Raw genomic sequence first — 22,494 nt, 5'->3', positions numbered from 1 at the left:
ATTGTCCTCCTTAGGTTATCCAACTCTGCCAATTACCACGCATCAGGGGTTAGACTAACACAATTTTAAGATGGTATCCACATCAATACATTAAAATGCATTAGTCACGCCTAATTGCACCCATGGGACCACCCTACAAAGAGTCACGCTAATGCTAGAGTTCAACTGTCCTAATAACCAAGCAGCCTGCCAGCACATTAAAACTAGCTTGCTCTGCAGCTTGCCTCTGGGAGAAATGTAAGTTCCACAAATTGTTACTGGCTGCAGCGTTTACATTCACGGCAGGGGCTGCCATTGGGTCCTGATCAAACACAGAACTCAGCTCTCGGTGTACTTTGGCAGACCTGGCCCACGTGGTCTCACTCTGAGTGAAATGAATGCAACAGTCTCCGCTGTCAAATAGATTGCAGCACGTCCGATACCGTTCTTTTTTGTTTTCCGGCGCAGGCACCACCCTTTGTGACCGCAGGCTGCAGGAGATGATTGGTACAACAGCCAGTCATACAGAGGCTACGGACTGCAGCTTTGTTTTTAACTTGTCATGCCCACCTCCAACCATAAACCCGTGAGCAGAGCTGGTACCTTTACATCCGGTGCGCTCGCCCCTCAGAATGGTGCTCACTCTGGAGGAGCTGGGTTGGCTGACTGCAGGATGTTTTGTTTTTACGGGCTTTGCTGCCAATCATGGCCCTGCCAGCCTCCGTCTCCTTGGTTAATTGTACTGTTTTCCAAGGTGAGCGAAATGTTTTCCCCATACAAAGATCAGTTTTTTTTTCTTGCATCAAATGGCCTCAGGTGTTAATTGATATTTCCTCCAAATGTCAGTGGTCTGTTATTTCCTCTGAATGTCAGTGGTCTGTTGTTCATGGTATGAATACATATCTACAGCTTAGTTTGTTCTCAATTACTGCTATCGCAGCAGCACTTTCATCTTCATCATAATCAATTACTTATCTACAAATTGCCTTAGAAGTAAATTTTTAGGTACAAAAAGACTCTAGTGCACAAAGCTTTTTTAAGGGACTAGTTTGACTTGCTCGCAGTAAAGGTTATAACTGATTTGTGATCAAGATATGATTCAGAAAGTCAGAAGTATTTTAGTGCCACAGGCATAGTTATCATCTATATTTGTGGAGGTTAAACGAGGTCAGTTTACATCCCAAGTTGTAGGTTCCCCATCAATTTGGCAATTTCCGAAGAATAAGAAGTGGCCAGAGAAATTCAATGCAAATGAGGAGAACATTGATACCGTATTAACTTTTGAGTATTATCATACATTCACATTGTCAATTCTTATTTAAACCTCTGGCTGAACTGCAGTGAAAGCCATAAAAGAAACCAGTGTTTGTACAATCAAGTAATTTATTTTTGCCTTTGCTTTGGTTTGAGGAAAGTTAGTGTTCACTCTTTATACGGTTTTAGTTATATCTTTTATGTTTGCAGTTTCAAAGATGTCGTCCCTCTCGGTTTTCCCTACTCAAATACCATGATACACTGTCATTGACCTATGTTATGGTTGTTTATAAGGTAGCACAGCTAATTCATGCTTGTTGCGCTCATCTCCAATCATAAGCTCCTGATCAGAGCTGCCACCTTTCAGCCCCCGCACTAGACGTAGGCAGTGGTGCTCACTGGAGAGGATGGTCGGCTGGCTGCAGGATGTGGTTTCTAGGGACCTGCCAGCCAGGCCTCTGCCAGCCTGCGTCTTGAGCCCTGACGATGGGCAATACCCACCCAACTCCCCAGACTAGCATATGCCTTGGCATAAAGACATTGCTGCTGTGAAGAATATAGAGAATCGGTATGGAATATTTCCTAGCAGCATTAACTGCAACATGTGAGTGAATCAGATGACCGGTAATGCACCAAATGTAAACATGATAGAGAATTACCGTGCGAGACATGGAGACTGGCTAATTTCCTGGGTATCTTGCCACTGTCCACTGTTTAAAAGTGCTCTAATTTTGAGGTATACCCTTTGATTTGCATTGGTTAAGATGTAGAGAACTATGGATGATGCTGAAAATGTTCTGTATCTGCATATTGTCCCTATGTATTTGGATATTTGGCGGTCTACTATGAACCTGACAGTATAGACGGTGAGGCATTATATCCTGTAGGTATTTGACAACTTATTTGTGCAGAGCACACTGATTTTGAATAGCGGAAAGAAAAGCATTTCTGCAATTTCATGTCTTTAGCATTAAGTATAGTTAATGGCATGCGTGTTAAGTAGGTGGATTCCTCTAGAACTTATAGATGAAGTTATGCTTAGCTTATTAATTGAAAACTGGTGGATGCTGCAAATTAATTTTTGGCTTCCGTACTACTGTAGAGCCCTTATGTGTTGTAGTCATATTAAAACCAAGTCCAGATAGAAGCAGATTAAAGTAGTAACATTGCTGAAGAGTAGTGGACAAGGGCATTTTCTTACAAAAATAACCTCCTACTAAATTTGTGTTATGACTTTATAAAAAATAGATACTTACCTGAAGTTACACTATCCCCCCACAATCTATCAAATTGTAATCCATAGCACACGTAGAAACGTCAGCATTGTGAGTGTGCAAATGCTGGCTTAATCCATTTGATTCGAAAAGGCCAGGGTGTTATGAATTTTGGGGGAAGGTGATTGCATGAGATATTTCACTATTCGGCAAAAATCACCTGACCCCTTGCTAAATAGGCCTGCCAACTGACATGAATCAGTGATTTGACTAATGCATTTTACTGCTGATGGCCTCATTACTGCACAGAAATGGAGTTGTCATGCATCATAGCTCCCTTGGGACCACTCCACCACGAGACACGCTAACATTAGAGCTCAGTTATATTAATAACCAAGGAGAGTCCGGTGCCAACACACACAATGCGTTGAAAAGTGCAACATGCTGCATCCCACTGGTCCAGGCTGCTACTGACAGCCAGGAGGCCTGTGTCGATGATGACTGGCTGGCTGGCTCCTCAGCTTTACAAGAGAGCAGGACTCCTGGCAGCAGTGCTTAATTTGAGCCGGTGGAGGCCACCAGTGCTAATTTTCGGGGACCATCACTTATTGTTTCTCCTCAGACATTTCCTGAGTGCAAGAGAGGAACAACAACAAAAATGGAAAGACGGTGGCAGACTGAAAAAACACTACAAAGGATACAGAAGAAACTTGCAAGGGTGAGGGGACAGGGATTGTCTAGAAGTGGATTAAAAAGGCCTGAGATGGATTCCAAACTATGTTGCCTTTCTATTTTGTGTTTGCATGCCGGTGCCGCCACGAGTTTCTGAGCAGAGCTTTGGGCGCCAACACTTATTATTCTACAAATTAAGCACTGCCTGACTGTGCTGGCAGTAACTCCCAGACGAAGCACTAAGTTCAGGCATTAGATGGTTGTTCTTGAGAGTCTGCTCAACCCAACGTGCCAGACCTGTAAGCTGCAGGGCATGCCTGACTTTGATGAGAAGTGTGATGGGTTGTTGAATGCAGGAGCTTAGGAGGAAGAGAGAAGCCACCTTAGAAAGGGGAAGCAAGTTAGTGATCTTTCATCTCAGGTGTTATGCATCAGTTTTAAATATATGTTTAGAGATTCTCTTGTTCACAGTGCTGTACTTTCTGATTTTTCTCTTTCTGTGCACTTTTTGCTTGTTTTACTCACACAAAAGTCTCACTTGAAGTGTCATACATTTGGTCGTTGAATGTCACTCATAAGTTCAATGAAAACATGGAAATGTTGCACATAAGCAATACGAAAACCTGTCCGCTATGGTTATCCAGCTAAAGGCTTCTGATTTAGTTAAGTAAAAGTGGTCAACATATTGCATCTTGTTAAGCAGTGTGGTATAGTATTCCTACTAAACTGTTCATAATGCATATAGCTTAAAGGAAATATTCTAACCAGGGAATGTTATTGTTAGGCCTTCATGGAACGTCTTCAAGTGATAGACCCAGTGTGATATTTCTTAAAAGGTTTTTTTTCAGCATGATTGTCAATATGGTCCATCGTCTCTAGAACTACCTACTGTAATTCATTTGCAGTGTGTTGTGCTGGTGGATGAAGACTACTCATAAGTGTTGTTTCTTTCTTAACATCTAATACTGCTTCTGTTCTTACCTTTTTGAGTTTTTACTTTCCGGTAAGTCATCCATATATGCCTGAGGTCACAAGGACAGTTAATCATATAGTTGACATGAGTAGAGTTGCAGTTAGTATGTTTTCTTAGTGTCCATTGTCAGTTGGTGTCCAGGTCAATAACTATTGTGGCTTTAGTTAGGTGGCTCACTGAGCAAGTACCGCATGTGTAATGTCCCACGACTGGTTGAAGCTCCCATGCTGTAGATATCATGTTGGTAGTCTCTATTGTTCTAGGAGGTCGTGTATGGACCAGCTGGTCTCATATATTCTGCCATATTTTGTGGGCAAAACGAGGTTTTGACCCTGTATTGATGATGTTCCCATTTTTTCTTCTCTTTTTTGATGTGATTGAGAGAGACACTGTATGGTCGTTACACAGGTAAGTACATCTTGTTAAGAAATTTGTTCTGTTTTTTTGCAGAAGATCGTCTCTGTTCTGATTTCTCACCTGTTTGCAGCATCTCTTTAGGATATGGGGCGGATAGTCTCTAACTCTGTTTTTCTATGTGTTCACTTGCTTGAAGTGTGTAGTCTTGGCTGTAATTGGTGTAATTCTTGAACTGTATGTTCATCACTATTGGAAAACGAGGCTGCATCTGTGAGGCCTGCACAAATAACATGACTACATTTGTCCTTCACTGGGAACCAAACACCCAACTGTAGCGCCTGACTCTCAGAGGGTAGCGTTAGGGAGCAGTCTGAAGCTTACTCAAGGGAGGTGGTGTGAGCTAGTAATCGCCATTTGCAGGTGTGCAAAAATAACACTCAATAATTGATTGTCCATTCTGAGCTTTGCATTATAAAAGTAAGAGTACATTTATTAAACACACATACTACTCAATACTATGCAGCAATTACAAATATACATAAGCTGTTTGAATTACTTTGTGACATTGCATAACATCTCCACCCCTCCCATTGGGAGTGGGGTCTAGTACCGCCACTTCCATGTAGGCACATCATCTTGCCCCCAATGCAATTGGTTGAACATAACCGCGGCGTGGGTCCTGCACACTGGCACCATCCCAGTGGCGACCCACCCCATTACCTCAACAAGCATTAAAAATGGGTAAACCTGCCTTGGTGACACATGACCCTGACTGAGCATCTCCTACTGGCCATACAGTATGCACCTCTATATCTTAAGGGCTAGCAGTCTGGGTTCTTCACCTAAGTGCAGCAGCAAGAATACATTTTTAAGCACACTTTAGAATTACAGTACTCAACACATTTGTGGATCATTAGAATGCATTGCAATTACAGCCCCTAAAGGCCTCACAGATGAAATCACAGGATTACGCATATACAGCCAGACACCCTAGCAGGAATGTCTGCCAACATAACCACACTGTGCTTATGACATCACCATACACTAGTACTTCACATTACACGTGTGACCTTCCGTCCCTCTAAATGAAATAACAGTAGTAAAAGTATTTCTGGTGCAATTACACCTCTTCACCTCCAGGGGATGCCCTTCTCCAGACATCCCCAACTCAGCCTTTCCCTTCTGGATGCACTCCTCATTAAACCCTCCGCTGCAGAACAAAAGTTCCAGCCCAGAAGGTGTTAAATTGCTGGCTGAGCCCTTGAGGGGTTATTCTCTGCAAGTCCCCAGGACACTGAGGGTGGGACTTTTCACTCTTCATGCTGGGGGGGAAGCTGCACTCTCCTGCAGTCTCCCATGTACCTCAGCACACAGGTGGTGGCGACCCCGTTCTCCTGGGACCACCACAGGTAAAGAAAATAATGTTTTGACCTTGCAGGCCGGTCCTGGCCTGCAAGTTATTATGGGTAGGCTCACATATGAGATTAGCGGCTGCGTTGGGGAGAGCCGCGATGTGTGCCTCTGGCCGGTTCTTGGGCCTCGGCGGGGGCCCGGTCCCACCCGGACCCCGAGGAGAATTCTCGCAGCTCGGGGAGCCCACCCCCGGCTGCCCTTGCGGGTGAGTGGCTCTTCTTCTTCAGGGAGGTCCGGTCCCACCGGACCTCCCGAAAGTAAAGTCCACATTTGTAAAGCGCACAATCACCCGTAAGGGTCTCTAGGCGCTGGGGGCCGTCGGGAAGACCACTATGCAGGCGGGCAGCCTGGGGAGCCCACCCCCGGCTGCTCCGGCCGGCTCGTCGCGTGGCCTGCACCTCCGTGTGTGGCCGCGGGAGCCGGCACCGTCATTCTGGTCTGCCCGCTCCAGCAGGCAGACATGGAGTCTCCCGCTGGTCCGGCGGACCTCGGGGGAATGTGATGGCACTCCCACGCCTCCCTCCAGCTCCGGGAATGGGGTCCCAGGCCCCTGCCTCCTCTCTTCGCGGAGAGCGTGCCTGCACTCCCCGTCTTCACTGGTTTGCCGGGGGCCAGGGTGGGCTCCTGGCACCCCCGCCTCCTCATCTTCATGGGGAGCGTGACGGCACTCCCCAACTTCGGCGGGGCACCTCTTCGCACCCCTGACATTACTTCTTCGGGGCCCGGGGATGGGGTCTCGGGCCCCTGGATACATTTTCACACAGGGCGCAATGGCACTTCCCCGCCCCCTACTTCCACATCACCGGGGGCCAGGGTGGGCTCCTGGCCCCCGTCTGGGGCAACTTCACGGGGGGCTCGTCGGCGCCCCCCGACTTTGCTTCCTCCTGGGGCAGACCCCGGGACCCAAACCACCACGGGGGCATCTCTGAGCCCGGCGACAGAGCCCCACGAGCTTCGACGTCGGTCTTCTGGGAGTCAAAGGTCGCCTACCTTCCGGGGGCCATATCTCAGGCCCAGGGGGGTCCGATCTGCCCCATTGTCACGTCTTCTTCCTCTTGGTGGTGTCCCCCAGCCACTGGGAGCAATCTTCTTTGCCCTCCGGGTTTCCAAGAGAGTGCATTCTGCAGGGAGTGGTCTTCACCGTCTCCCTGCGCCAGCCTTTCGTCTGGCTCTCCTCCTGAGCCTCTCTTCTCCCTGTGCAGAGGCCCCTGCTTCTGCGCACCGGTCCTGGGCTCTTCTTCTGGCGCGGTTAGGGGCCTGGGGGGCTGTCAGGGGGGTCCTCCTTCCAACTGTCCATTGCCAGGCTCCAGCACCTTCCGCCTCAGCAGATCAAAGCCCAGAGAGAGCTTCCTTTCCTCTGCAAGCTCTTTTTAAAAGTTGAATAGGGGCTAGCAGGAAGTCACTGTTTGGCCTATCCAACAGCGACACATCACTTCCCTGCCCCTGCTCCCTCCATCTTGTCCAGCCTCTGGGTTTGTTCAAAATTGCGTCGTCCAGGGTCTCTGGCCACATGGTCTCTGAAGCCTCTTCCCCACACCCTGCCTTCCCTCCTTGGTGCAGCCTGGTGCCTGGCACCCAGGGATGGGTGAGCCTGTAGCCCCACCCATCTTCTCTTCCTGTAGAGGAGGCCTACGCTTGTGGGAGAACGATTATCAATCCATCCTGCTGAGGTCAGCCCTCAACCAGGGTCTGGTTATGGCTGGCTCAGAGAAATATGACAGTTCTGTATGACCCAAAAGCAGTACAAATATGACTTTGGACTCTATAGAATACTTCTTTTCACATCCGCTACAGTGGACTTTAGTGCATGTCTGGAATCTGTAGGCCTTTTTGAAGTTACTCTAGCCCATGGGCTCCACATCCCCATAAGGGAATAGTGAAGTGAAAAACATAGTAAAACACACTGACTTTCCCTGGCATGTTTCTTTCCAGTGTAGAAAGCCTAATTCATGTTACCACCCAATTCTGCACAAGTCCTGCCACACCCTTCATCTTGTAGCTGCTCCCGGACTGCGCACGCTAGGAATCTTTCCTGTGCAGCCCCTACACGTGTGCACACGCATGTACACATGTGTCTGCATGTAACCAGCCCTGTGTCCCTTACACCAGCTGCTGCGCAGTAGCCTGGTCAAGGCAGGGGGACACCAGTAAAATCCCCATGCAGTCTCTTACATCCTGAGTTCACTGTGGGTGAGTCCCAATTTATGAGGCTCCCCCACAGTAAAAGCTCAACAATTAGGTGCTCCAAAAGCGAAAAATCCGGGTGGCCCATAGTGTCAGAACCACCTTCTAACAATTACCCTCCCAAATAATGTGTGTCATCTATATATTGTTTCAAAGGGTAATTCTTTGTTGGTATAGGTCGGTATCAGTTAGTATATGTGACTCTTCAAAATGGCTGGCCTAGAGACCAGCCAGACTTGGGGCGAAGGTGCTGCACATTGATGATCCATGGATTTGAAAAAATAGCATCCCTTCATTGTTGTTTTTTCACTGTATGTAAGACGCTCTGTAACTAAAAATGCTTTAGGCCTATGTAATATCCAGCACTAGTCCACTTGAATTCAACTAACACCAAACTTGCCTCATCACACAAGAAGGGACACAAAATAATATGTGCCTTATGTTAAGCCCGCTATAAGCTCAATCATTTTAAAACACACAAAACCTCACGGTACCATCTTGTCGAGGACCAGTACGTACAATAATGCAAAGGCCGCTTGCTCCCACACACATCATGGGAGGACTATGTGTATATCCGAGTATCGCTCAATCAAATTAGCTTCCATAACAGCACGAAGGATAAATAAAAGACAGCACCAGTCTGCATGACTTCAACTAACACTGGACTTGGCCGCTCACACAAGAAGGGACAAGAATCAACATGTGGTCTATCTTAAGCCTGTGATCAGGTTAATCATTTAAAAACAATCAAGACTTCAAGGTACGCTCCTGTTGAGGGCTTCTCGCACAATAATGTCAAGGCCACTCACTCTCCCATACATCTTGGGCTACTATGTGTATATCTGAGTACCACACCATTAGATGAGTTGCCATAACAGTACAAACGACACATAGAACAACTGAGCAAACAAAGAAACGAAAACACACAATGAGGATTTTTTTCACGTTGTTAAAACATGTAAAACAAACAATATTTGAGGCTTCAGGACTAATGACACCTGTCCACACCCTATAATGCATGATGGTATTCAAATTCATGACTTCAACACATTTTTATGGAGTACCTACGTAGGTCATAGGACCCTCATATCCTTACACCCATAGTATATTATGTTCTTCCCTCCCACTCCACTAATAGAGGCTACTTTAGGAGCGGGTGAGGAATTTCATCTTTAAAGTTACGCCCCATTACACTTTATCTTCATAAGTGCTCCCTGGAATACAGTTGAGACCACTCTGACATTTAGGAGTCAGGGTGAACCTGATGATGAAGCATGCCACTACTAGCGTGGGTGAGGTTTATTTAAAGAAAAGGGTTTCTTTCCCTTCTCAACCCTAAACAGAGGGTGTGTTATCACGCGGCATACTACCAGTCCTACTGTAGTTTCTGAGGCGCCGTCGCGCTCCGTAAGGGATACTTGTTTGTTCTATACTACCTATATCCACCACATGACTCTGACTTCTATCACTAGACAATTGCTGTGTATGAGACATACAAATGGTTGAGTACATAATGGAAGGTACATATATTTCCCCCTCTTTTTTACTTCCCTAATTTTGGGTGCACAAAATATGGACTTCCACACCACGGCAATTACTCATGTTGACCATGTGTACTTCCCTTTTCGAAATAGTTTTCTCTTTTTATCTCTCCAGGGAATTGCAGCTTTAAGCAGCGTTAATTTTTTTCTATCTGCCCCATTCATTATGCTGCAATTGGACCTACATTTAGTCCCCACTTTCCTGAAATGTGCTCATTTGAGCCTCTGCATAGTTGTAGCTTGAAGCTCCTAACTCAAAACAGTGTTTCGCATTGCAATTACTTGCGCATGTAGAATCATCACTACCATCTTTATGGTGGATACTAACAGCAGATTACTCACCACCCGCCTTATTCCACCGTCTTTGATGTAGTGTTTTTCAAGTTCCCACATAGATTTGTACACTGTCAATATTTCCTGATCTGTCAGTCACCCTCCACGACTGTGAGCATGGAAAGATCAATTAATAAACTGATGTCAGCGTGCTCTGGTGGCTTTTATATGGGTATACGTGTCATCCTGTCCAGACGCAGGGCAGAGTTGTGTTGAGGCCTGTGATACCACCTGTTGACATGCAGAAGCTATTGCAAGAGTTTCCTGCTTCAGTTTTCTCCCATCTTCATCTGCTTCTGGTGCTTAAATCCTCTTTGATTTGTCCCCCTTTCACCATGAGCTTACAATTTGGGGAAGGTGTTTTATTTCTAACCAATTGAAAGTCTCAATACAGATCTTTTTGGTTCTCCTTGTCTGGGCTAGCATGCATACCATTCCTGTACTCTCCACTCCTCTGAAGTGTGGACCTTATGCAAGGAAGTGTACAGAAGAGCATTCTTCGATCTGGAGGTAGAAATTTCCACCATGATTGCAAAAGATGCCACAAAAGTGTTGCTGTTGGTGGAAAGGGTAAAGGATTTTATTCCTTTTTCTAGTGCCCCTTGTGAGGGATGAGGGGCTAAGGCCTATTCTAGATCTTTAAATTGTAAAGATCTAGAATAGGCCTTAGCCCCTCATTCTAAAAATAAATTCAAGATACTTTCTCCAAGTCCGTTCCTCATGGCCCAAAACGGTCACCATGGCACCTATTTCCACCTTCCAATTTTACTGGCTCACAGACATAATACATTGCATAAAGCTTGGGTTGCAGCACTGTTAGTTTGTGGTGCTTCTTTTTCATCCTATGACCACCCCACAAATAACTAAAGTACTGGCTGTTGTGGTGGCCTCCCTCAGGAGGACAGGGATCCACATTTTCCTTCATTAGACCATTGGCTGGTGAAGGTGATGTGCCTCTACAATGAACTTGAAACATCTGAAGCTCACCCAGATCTTACTGTGTTTCCTAGGCTTCCTCATCACCCAAAGGAATTCCCATCACCACCAACTCCAAGATTGGGCGTCATTGGCGCTATTCTGGACACAACCTGCATGAAGACTTCCTCTGCCTAAGATATTTGTGAATAGTCACAATGTGATTCAGATGTTATAGGGATCAAATCTGATCATGGTTCTGCAGGTTCTAGGCTTCTTGGACTTGGCTTGTGTGTCTTAATGCTACCATGCCGCAAGGGGTGTATGAGGTCCATTCAGTGGTGCCACAGGAGGCAGTGGCTCCAACATCAAGGGAGTATCTCTGCTCATTTGGTGATTTTCCACTCTGTCCTCCCAGACCTCCAATAATGGATGTGTTCCTCCAACCTCCAGGCCAAACGTCCCTTTGTTTGTCCTTCACAGGCCACTATATAAATGCCTCCTTGTTGGACTGCAGCACTTATCTGGGTAAGATGACAAAGTCTATCTTTAAACCCCATTGGCACTCACTTCTCTAATGTTCAGCATTCTGTGCGTTCCCTAGCTCATCAAGATTTAAGGCTTGCCACTGTGAAAGGCTATTTAGTTGTTTGCCTGCATCTTTATTTTCCTGATTGTTTATTCTAATCACATCCTGTGTGACCAGGTGTTGGCTTGAGACCTTTTTCAAAACGATGACTATCATTCTGCCCTTCTGTTTCTTAGGTAGTGTATCTGCTTGTTACATCATTCAAGTATGTAAATCTATAAAAGTTCAGACACTGTAGAAGGTACTTGTCCTAACTACAGTTCTCCAGATTTAATCTATTTAATTGATTCATACACTTTCTCACAACCCTGCCCCAGTGAAGGTATTTTTAATGTTAAATTTTACAAACTTGGGCTTTGAAATGTGAACTTTGGTGGGCAGACTTGAAGCACTGTATCAGTTGTTTGTCAGACTGTCCAAAGATGTTCATGGTGTACTAACATCAATATTATGTTAAATATGTAATGCTAAAAATGCTGCTTTAAAATCCTAGTGGAGAATTTCTGATTTACACCTAGGAATGATTCAAGCATGCAAATTAATGAAAGTTTCTGTGCCAGCATGAGACCCAATGTGATGGAACTACTTATTCTTGTATAACTTTAGTGTTATTCCTTCACTATTTCACTTTGCATATGTTGGAAATTAGGTTATTTGTTGTGGGGAGTGAAACCCTACTCAAGCAGAAACCACAATCTCTGTCCGGGTGGAACACAAGCAAACCCCAAATTAACCTGTGCTTAACGTTCTAGAAGCTGGGCACAAGCGCAGTCAGGCTTAACTAAGAGGCGATCTGTAAAGTATTTATGCAGCACTTCAAACAGTAATAAAGTGAAAACATAAGAGGACAAACCCCACACCAAGTTAGAAACCTAGAGTCAAATTTAATAAATTATATTTATCAGTAGAACCGGAAATATGCAATTTCAAAGTTTAAGTAAAACTAGTGCCTAGAAGTACTAAGTGGCAACTGTGGATATCTGGCCGCACTGGACCGGGACCAAATCACAAGTTTAGGCTGACCACGAGAGAGCTTGGGTGAGATACAGAGACCAAGTTAGGCCCCCTGAAGAAGAGTACCTTTAAACCTGGTTGAGGAACTTTGTGAGATACTGCGTCGAGGATGCGTCGTGCAGCGGCAGTTTCAAGGAGCTGCAATGCGAAGTACAGCATCATGGTCGAGAATACTGTTGACAAGGGGCTTGCAGTGGAAAGTCCTGCGTCAAAGACACGTTGCAGACCAGCTAGTTACGAAGAAGTTGCAGGGCTTGCGATGCAGAGTCAGTTATCTTCCTTGAGGATGTCGTTGACGAGGGGCTTGTGATGTGCAAGGCTGCGTCGTGGATGTATCATGGCAGCAGCAGTCACGAGAAGGTTGCAGGCTGCAATGCAAGGTCCTGTACCAGGGGTGCAGCAGCAGTTCCGAAGCAGTGTTGCAAGGAGATGCGTCACACTGCATCAGTTCTTCAGTTCTTCCCACAGGACCACTGTTGGGCTGGCGTAACACCTTCAGAGCCACTTCCAACGGTCCACGACTGCGGTGGCACCACTTGGGGGATAAGACTCACAGCATTCTGAGTCCAGGCGCTAAGTGCAAGGTGGTTGGAGCTAGTTCTGCCCCTGAGGCTTCTAATCAGTAGGCCAGTTAAGTGGACCTTGGAGTCACTCTGGTGGTCTTGAGTTCAAGATTCAGGTCCAGCCCTCGCTCAGGCAGGAGGGCAACAGATTAGCAGTTATTCCTGCAGAGCGGCACAGCAGTCCTTCTGAGTTTCCCACGGGTCCAGAGGTGTACTGAAGAGTTGGATTTGAGGGTCCAATATTTATACAAGCTGCCCACTTTGAAGTAGGAGGTGGTTCTGGAGGTTTTCACCCCAAAGGTGTTTAGAATTTCCTGTTTCCATGCCCACAGCTTATCTGGGGTCACAATAAAATAGTGTCAAACCCTTTGTGAGTGTGCTCAGACAAAGCCTTTGTGATGTACAAGTGTGGTACATGACAGCTCCTCCCCCCTCATCAAGTCAGAGATGACCCATCCTGCCAACACCTATCTTCCATTTGTCTCACAGTCTCACAGCAATACGCAAAGACCAACTGCTAGCTACACCGAAGCATGTGACTCAGGATACAGGCAGGTGACCCCAAATAGCTGGGACAAGAAAATATCTACTTTATAAAAGTGGCATTATCAGAATTGTTACTTGAAATCTAACTTTACCATTAAAGAGGGCTTTAGATTACAATTATTCAGACACCAAACTAGACATTCCAACCTGCTCCCAATTGAAAGTTATCACTTATTAAATATAATACATTAGCCCAATGCTATCCTATGGGAGAGGTAGGCTTCGTAGTGAAAAACAGATTTCAGAGTTTTTCCCTACCAAGACATGTAAAACTTAAAAGTACATGTCCTACTTTTCAAGTACGCTGCACCTTGCTCTCTCAGCTGTTTAGGGCCTACCCAAAGGGTTAACTTATGTGTCATAAATATAGTATTGGGCCTGGCAAGAGATTTATCTTGCCAGGTCAAAATGTCAGTTTAGTGCTGCACACACAGGTTGCAGTGGCAGGTCCGAGACATGTTAAAAGGCTACCTAAGTGGGTGGCACAATAAGTGCTGCAGTCTCACTAGTGGTACAAAAGGGGGTGGTGATGGACGGAGCATCTGAATCAATCAAACACTCACACCCAGTCAAAAGATCTGGGTTTAATCCATCACCCTTCTTTAGCCCACTCTGCCACCCCAGTTCAGACATGGCTATATGCAAATCAGTCTGACCCTGTGCCTCATGGGAACAGTCCAGCCCGAACTGCCAAGCCATGTCTTCCCTGGACCCGGAAACAAGCTTCGCCACTGGATTCAAGCAAGCCGGGCTGAAGACGGCTGTAATGCCAGAGACCGGTCCTCGGAAGCTTGTTTCCGGTCCAGGGAAGGCATGGCTTGGCAGTTCGGGCTGGACTGTTCCCATGAGGCACAGGGTCAGACTGATTTGCATATAGCCATGTCTGAACTGGGGTGGCAGAGTGGGCTAATAAACGGTGATGGATCAAACCCAGATCTTTTGACTGTGTGTGTGTGTGTGTTTGATTGGTTCAGATGCTCCGTCCATCACCACCCCCTTTTTTACCACCCCCTTTTGTACCGCAGTCTCACTAGTAGCATTTAATTTACTGGCTGTGGGTATATGCAGTACCACTTTAGTATGGACATGCAACTCAATTAAATGTGCCAATTTTTGGTCTGCCAATGTTAGCACCTTATAGGAGAGAGCACAAGCGCTTTAGCACTGGTTAGCAGTGGTAAAGTTCTAAAAGTCCACAAAAAGGGTTCAGAAAATAGTGAGGTCAAAAGTCTAGGGATGACCCTGCTGAAAGGACCAAGTCTTACAGCGTAATTCACTGGGGGAGCATCACTGGTCCCAGGGAACCTATCCTTCAAGTTACTCAAGGACTTTGCTTGTACTGGCTATTATTTCTTGGTGCACAGTGTTGCATGGTATCCTTGAATACATTTCGACTTTTATAACTCCTTCTCTCATTTGTCAGAAAATGTGAATCAGTAGAATAGGCACATCTCTAACAGGTTTTCTTTATTTATGTTGTGTAATCTTATTTAAAAAAAAACTTTGATATATTCTTTCTCTCATCAAGTACGTTACAAGGAAATACATGTTAATGTATCACTCCCCTTAGTGCTGCTTTCCCCAATGGACTTTGGGTTCACACACCGCCTTTCTCCACTGGGTTACAATACATAGTTTCTTTATGGCTTGCCCTCCACTTCTTTGTTGTGTGTCGTTCCTAATAACCATATTGTCACCTGGGAGCCCGCCTGAACACAGCCACCCACATGAAAGCTTCTAAAACTGCAGAACTGTAATTGCAGGTGAGTAACTTTCTCCTATTGCTCTTTTTGAACATGTTGAAGCCTATGTATATCTTTTTTTAAACTGCTAATTTATAAAATTGGCTATATTTGGGGCAGTTCGGTATGTGGTTAGGCTGTTTGCATATGCCACCTGATTTCGGTATCTTTTTCTTACGGTTTGCGCATGTTATTAAAATCTAATTCTGTACATTTAGGCGAACCTTTAATCACAATCCAAAGAAAACAAAGCATCTATTGTTGTTTCTTGGAAGTTGTATGATTACTCTGTAACTGTAGAGACGCATGCAGCAAATTATTTGACAGGAAAATCCAAAATGATGTCTGTCATGCCATAGGAGAGTTAATGATTAAAATCAGGACATTACTCCATTATCTTTACACAGTCTGGGAGATTTTGGAGACTGATTTTACACATTACACAAAAGGACAGGGTACATAACAAAGACATGTTGCAGTTAACCGTCTGCTATTTGATATGGTCGATGTGTTTTTCATTTTTGGCAAAATTAAAACTGTCTACCTTTGGGGATTTAGGCACTCAAAATTTATAAAAACTGTTTAAAAGGGCATAGCCATTTTTTAAATAAGAATGAACTTGCAAATGTGTGTGGCCTATGATAAAGTATATCAAGCTTAGGGTGAAATGCCACAATGAACCAGTGCTATTCTTTTAAGATGAAATATTTTCTTGTTTGTCCTGCCTGATTTTGTAGTAAGAGAAATCTATTCAAGACATGAAGTTTTAAATGGAGCCAGGTGACTTAGCTAAAAGCATGGTAAGCTGCTGGTCAGTAGTAAGGTCTGGCAAGATGTATACGCTTACCAAAGACAAGGGTCTATCCGTTACAATTTTATTTATAATTGAATATGACCACTAGATTACGGATGTATGCTTGGGTGTAGGTGCAGTGCGTTGGACTATTTGACTGGAAGGTGGTATGCATTTTCTTGCAGATCTTTTGTGCCTGCATTTATAAACTTTATCTTTGCACTAAGAAACGCCAATTACTATAGTAATTTAGCTACATCTCCTGGATGTTTCCTACAAGTTTCGCTCCAGGACAGATGTCTGCTATGTATTTGAGGATACCAGGATTAATATAAATAAATAATGGAATTATGGTATTGGTCCAAGTCCCAAATTTGTGAAATATAAGAGCGGCAACCCTTCAAGGCTACAATATGCGCGAGCGAATGTGTGTGGGGAATTAATTCATAATTATTGATAAAAAGGCAGTCTCGCCTATTCAGTTTGCAGAGACTCCTGATGTCTTAACTCAAGGAAACGCTGGGCAGCATCCACTCCCCCTGCTTCACCCCACTAGAGCCTCCTTCCAGTGAGGCGTCCGGACCCTCTAGTACGACCTAACCTTTCCATGTCTTCTTTGCTTTCAAATACAGTAATATTTTCACCACATTCATTTTTGCTGAACTACGAAGGTCTTTTGATGTACAGTTATGTGATATTGGCTCCCCATAGTGAACTGACTTGTTCATCCCTTAATTGGCGGTATTGCACCTGTGGGAGAAATGTAGCCTTTTTCTGGCACCGTTTGTTTTCCATAAACTATGCAAAGTAAAGCAAACCACAACCCTGCACAATTTAAGGGTGTTGTAGATTTCTGATTTTATTGTGCTTCCTTTTCTGCAGCAGTTCATCTCTTGCTTTTGTGATTACCATTCCACGCGGCCTAACATTTGATTTTAGTAGATCTCTTCTTTGTTTTGCTCCATTCTGCTACTTTTTGTTCCTTCCTCATGTTAACTTTTCATTAATCATCTTTTAAAACCTTTTTGTGAAAGAACTTGTATATATTGTAGCTGTTGGTTCAGTTTATTTTCTTTTATTTTTCCTTGTGGAATCATGGGTAGCTTCATAGCAACTCATCTGTTTCTGTTTGTTTCATATAGGCTTAATAGTGCAGGACCATTCAGACAATTTGTACATTACATATACCTATAATTCCCACTACCTTCTGAATGAATCAAATCGTGCTGAGTTGATGAAATTACCTATGATTCCTTCTTCTTCGTCAGCTTCCAAAAAGAAATGTGAGAAAGGTAACCAAATTAGTTTGTCTTTCTCTTTTGTTTGTTTGCCTTTTCTTTCTTTTCTTTGCTGCTTCTTTTGAAAAACGTGTTTAAAATGTGAGCTTTTTCTGTACCATCTGTTGCTTTCAGTATTGCTGCATTATTCGTGGTCAATGTTTTCTTTTATTTATAATGCCAGCTTAATCCTTAGAGGGCTTAAAACAATTCTTGTGTCGGACTTTCTCCACCAGCCTAGTAGCTTTTATGTTTGCGAAATGGAGCAACATTCCCAGCCACAGATGTGGGTGAATTCTTTGCTAGCTTTGCTATCTAAAGCTCTGATTTTATGATTCTGGTTTTCAGTTAGAATTTTTTTTTAGGTTTTTTGTCCGAATTAAGAATATATCGATAAATACTCGAAAATGCAGGCTAGCACTTTAACCAGAGACAAAAAAAGGGAAAAAGTAATTACTCTCAATCAACATGTTAATCTAGCCGGTCTAAAAAACGTATTTCAAAGTTGAAATGGTGAATAGTACTCATCATGGTGATTTTCCACAGTACTATGCACAAAGAATATATAATTGCGTTGAGGTGAGATTTCCTAATTTGCCAAGGCTGCTTGGATAGCAGGTGGCTTAATGATGATGGACTTCTAGAAATATTTTTCCAGGAGTACATTTCGCTAAAGAAATGCTAGTACTTAAGGCAACTCTTTGTGAAGTCGGTCAGTCTGATTAATGTGACCAAAAAAATCATCTGTAAACTATTTTTTTCCAAATTGGCATGACCTTCAGTTGGAACAGTAGTTAGTAGCGGCCACAAGACATTATGTTTACAATATTTCCACAGCGTGAACATGTTTTTGTTAGCTCGATGCGGCTGATAACTTTGAAAAAACCCTACAATATGGTGGTTTGGAGAGAACTTAAAAATTATCTAGAAAAGTTAGTGCTCCTTCTTAAAGATGATTGATATGTTTCTCTTTTCTATCCAAAATCTAAATATATGTTGTAACTATTACGACTGCCCCTAGTGAGTTTGTTTAAATTGTTTTAAGCCCTCTGATTGAGTAACATGTACGTCGCCTAATGCACAACTAATAACTTGCTATACATGCACTAAAATAACATTTTCGGCTTGTTTTCCATTTTGTTAAGCTAATTTTGTGAGTGTTGCTCTCTGTATTTCCTCCGAGAAGAGGCCACTTCAGTTGTGTAATTAAAAAGGCTAGTGCAAGCAGCGATTTAAAGCTACTGATCAGCAAGGAACAGTTTGCCATCGAACAGAACAAGCAGCACCCTTCAGGTTTTCAGAAGAGGAAATGCAGACAGCGGATGTTTACTACTAATTATTAAAGGATTCTTAGGCATTGTCTGATATGTCAGTTATGTGTGTGCATCTCAAGTAATCAAGATTATCTGATCAATAGTCGGAAATACTTCCCACTCATGCAGCCATTCTATAAAAAGAAAATTATAATATCACCTGATACTTTGGAGTTCGAAGCCTTCTCAATAACTGAGTTTATTACTTCCTTATAATGGAATACTGTGCTTTCACCAGCCAGGTCCTGGAAGGAGGTATTTTTTTTGTTTGTCTCATTTGAAGGCATGCACGTTAGTTAAAAAAAACGTTGCAGAAATATTTTCATGCACTGTGTTTCTTCGTGCACCCCCCTTTGTTTGATCAGAGAATCTTCCTTATAACTAAAGGGTATTTTTCAGTCGTAATACATAAGTAACCCTTTTTTGAAATAAGGAGTTCTAGTTTAGTGGAAATCATATTGCAAAGCCAGTTTTGTTATGCGTGTAATGCAGTGGTGCTGGAACATTTTTTAGGGTGGGGGTGCTGGCTGATAACATTACATAGGGGATATGTGACAGCCTGTCTAAAAACGCAACAAATGTCTCCAGAAGAAAAGATTAGAAAGGATCCTCATTTGTTCATTCTCTATCCTAAACTATTTCACGTTTTATGGGGGTGCTGCCGTACCCCCACACCACCAGTTCCAGCGCCACTGGGTAATGGGTTATTTTTGTCCTGTGTTGGTATCGTGATCTTGGTGTGCACAAGAGTGACTCCACTGGCTGGCTTCTGCAGTGATGATCATTGGGTAAAAGACTGGGCTGTAGATATAGATTTATGAGCTTAATCTACCTCTCTGCTTTTGTGGAACCAGTGAAGATCAGATGAGCCTATACAACTGGTGTTTTTTGCACCATCAGACTACTGCGAAGGGATTCTGTCAAGAAAAATGTTCGGTAAAAATGTATTTTAATGACTTAAATATTTAAAAACAAGGTAATCAAAGTCAGTCAAGGTTGCTGTTTATATTCTACTACAAATGTATTTGTTTGCTAAATAGAACACAATTTAAAGAGATGCAGATTATACAGTAGACATTCTGCTGGGCACAGTGTCAGTAGTGTGAGGTACGTTTACTAACAGTGGACCACTGTTGGGTAATCTGTACTCCTTTCCCTCCCAACTGGTTGCAAATGAGTACAGCAGAATGGCTGAAAAAGGTTCTCCTAGAGAAAGCGATCACTTTACCAATTTTTGTTGGCAACTTGGCTGAGTAGTGTTCCTTTTTGAAGCAATCATCATCCTGTCCCCTTACCAGTCAGTACCCAGATTTTATTGTGCTTTTGGCAGGAGAAAGAGATGCTTTTCTATGTGTCTGTTACTTTTTTTGCGCACAGAAACATTTTGTTTGTCTTGCTTTCCAGAATGAAACTTATGATGGATAGTTCTGACTGCATATTCCTCACCTGCAGAATATTCCCAGGTGTCAGACCATAGCCGTTAGGTGAAGTCCGCTGCTCCACGTTGACTCTGCTCCGAAAGTGATGGCTGGAACCATAAATAAGCACTACTGATGCACACTGACATGAGGTCCTTTCTTTCTGCACCTCCGTAGGTGGATCCAGAGCTAATTCCAATTTCTCGTCAGTTTTCTAACAAAATTATTTTCCAGTTCGCAAGGAAACCTGTCCCCTCCTAAAACTATAGGGTTTAGAACTCAGAGGGACTGTCACAAGCAGATGTCTGTGACAAATCCCCACGAGGTACATCGCTGGTGTTCGGGTTCATTCCTTGACTCCCATGTTTTGCAAGGAGTGTGCCTTTATACACCATAAGGCGATTTGTGATTGCATAGCCGAACTGTACATTACCGAACGCTACTGGGAGTCTATTATCCCTGTTCCTGCTCGAAGTCAAGAGTGCGGATCTATTCCCACTCTTGGGGCCGCTTCTGCAACAGGCCTTGGTTGCGGTCCAAGTCTTTGGGTAAGTCTCACAATCTTTCTGAGAAGTCATGAGGACATCAAGGTGACCATCGGTCTCTTCCCGATCCCCTGAAGAGGAGCTAATTCCACAGATGATCCAGTTGCATTCTAAATCTCAGGGGCCTTCAGTGATGTTGCAATAGGTTGTGGCTTTCAAAGAAACCATGTTGCAAAATCTTTGGTACCCTACCTGTTTTCTCTGAAACGCCTTTGGGCCACATCTGCGGAGGCCTTCATTCAGGTTACAGCCAACAGGCCTGCTCTTGGCGCACTGTATGCCTCCTTCACCTACTTCAGATTCAGCTCCAACTCTGGAGCGGACTCCATGTCTTGACAGCAATCTTCCCTCTAATATTTTTTTCCTTTGAGCGGCAATGAAGGCCTCTGCGCGCTACAGCCAAGGCCATGAGGGTCTGCACCTCCCTTGTGTTGCTTGCGTTTTATTCATTTTTATATATATATATATATATATATATATATATATAATTTTTTATTTTTTTTTACCTTCTGGCAGTCTCCATTAGGTAGTTATAGTTAGGACCTAGTTTCCATAGGAAAAGCGTTTTTGTTTTCCCAATAACTTTGGCGTTGTTTGACGAATCTTCACGAAATTTTTAAACTCATGAGGCGTTCCGGTAAACTTCTGTCTTGAAAGTTTCGGGGTGATTCGTCAAGCGGGGGCCAAGAAAAAAGGGGGGTCCCGAAACGCATTTTCCCCATGTTAATTTCCATAGGAAACTTTAAACAAAGCTACAGCCTGAACTGCTGAACGGAATTACACCAAATTTGGCAAAAAAGGTAGGTCTGAAGCGACATTTGTTTTTTAAAATGGTGTAAATCCGTTCAGTAGTTCCTGAGAAATTAGAGAAAGAATGGATTCGATATTTTTCCTCCATAGGAAACTTTAGACAAAGCTACAGCCCGAACTGCTGAACGGAATTACACCAAATTTGGCAAAAAGGAAGCCCTTGGTTCAGAAAGCAACCTTTTTTTTAATTGGTGTAAATCCGTTCAGTAGTTCCTGAGAAATTAGAAAAAGAAAGTTTCATTATCTGGGGCAGTGGTGGGTTCGCGAACCCTCCCGGGGACGAGCTTCACTCTGATTGGCTGCCAACAATCCAAACCAGGAAGTGTTGGCAGCTATTTTGTGACTCGGTAGAACCGAGTCACAAGAAAACAGAAAAAAGATGTTAAAAAAACAATAAGAGGAAGCAGGGTGAGAAACACCCTGACCCACTAGGCCTACTCAGGGGGTCCTTGTCAAAAAAAGCATTTTTTTAAAAAAAATAATTTCAGCGGAAATCGCGATGGAGTCGCAAATCCTGCTGAAATTATAAAAGAAAAATGAAGCGCTTTGTTTTCAAAAAGCCCCCGAGTGGGCCGGGTCCCGGGGCACTGCCAATTAATTAGCGGGGGCTGTGAAAAAAAATGCGTGGGGGGGTCCCAATCCCCCCCCCCACACTGCCCCGGGGACCGCCACCTCCCCGGGGCTCTATTTTATTTTTTTACGCAAATCTGTGGCGCTTACTGTAGATACCTGGTGGGCTAGTTGGACCCCAGGGAGGATTCAAGGGTACTTAATCCCCCAATTTAAAATGCACAGGCTTCTCTGTTAAAGTTAGGCGTCACTTATGGATATACCCTTTGATGGGTCTCTGCTATTTGGCGAGAAGGCTGACTCGTCCGTAAATCGGGTTAAAGTAAGTAGAGCCACAGTGTGTGTCTCCTGGCTTGCAAGGCAATATCCCCAATACTTTTGCCCCTTTCGAGACATTGCCTGGAGTTTCACTTGAAGCAATACCAAGGCCCTCCACCCCAACAATAGGCACCCCTGTCCTTTTGGGGTTAGGGTCCCAG

The 22,494-nt window shown here is 43.9% G+C and overlaps 1 protein-coding gene across 4 annotated transcripts in view; it reads left to right on the top strand.

Annotated features, from left to right (window-relative positions):
- Nucleotides 1-22,494, top strand: part of NSD3 (nuclear receptor binding SET domain protein 3) — a 1,711,795-nt gene that overhangs the window by 1,189,080 nt on the left and 500,221 nt on the right. For 3 of the 4 annotated variants that reach the window (XM_078666313.1, XM_078666315.1, XM_078666316.1), the window contains exon 15: nucleotides 17,225-17,374. The exons of the other annotated variant lie outside the window; for it this stretch is intronic. In XM_078666313.1, coding sequence (XP_078522439.1) covers nucleotides 17,225-17,374 — 150 coding nt within the window. The remainder of the gene's footprint in view (nucleotides 1-17,224; nucleotides 17,375-22,494) is intronic. 4 annotated transcript variants of the gene reach the window in all.

The sequence above is a fragment of the Lissotriton helveticus genome, chromosome 11 (genome assembly GCF_964261635.1).
Source record: "Lissotriton helveticus chromosome 11, aLisHel1.1, whole genome shotgun sequence".
NCBI classification, from domain to species: Eukaryota; Metazoa; Chordata; class Amphibia; order Caudata; family Salamandridae; genus Lissotriton; species Lissotriton helveticus.
The sequence above is the reverse complement of the archived record's forward strand: the minus strand, read 5'-3'. Positions and strand labels throughout refer to the sequence as shown.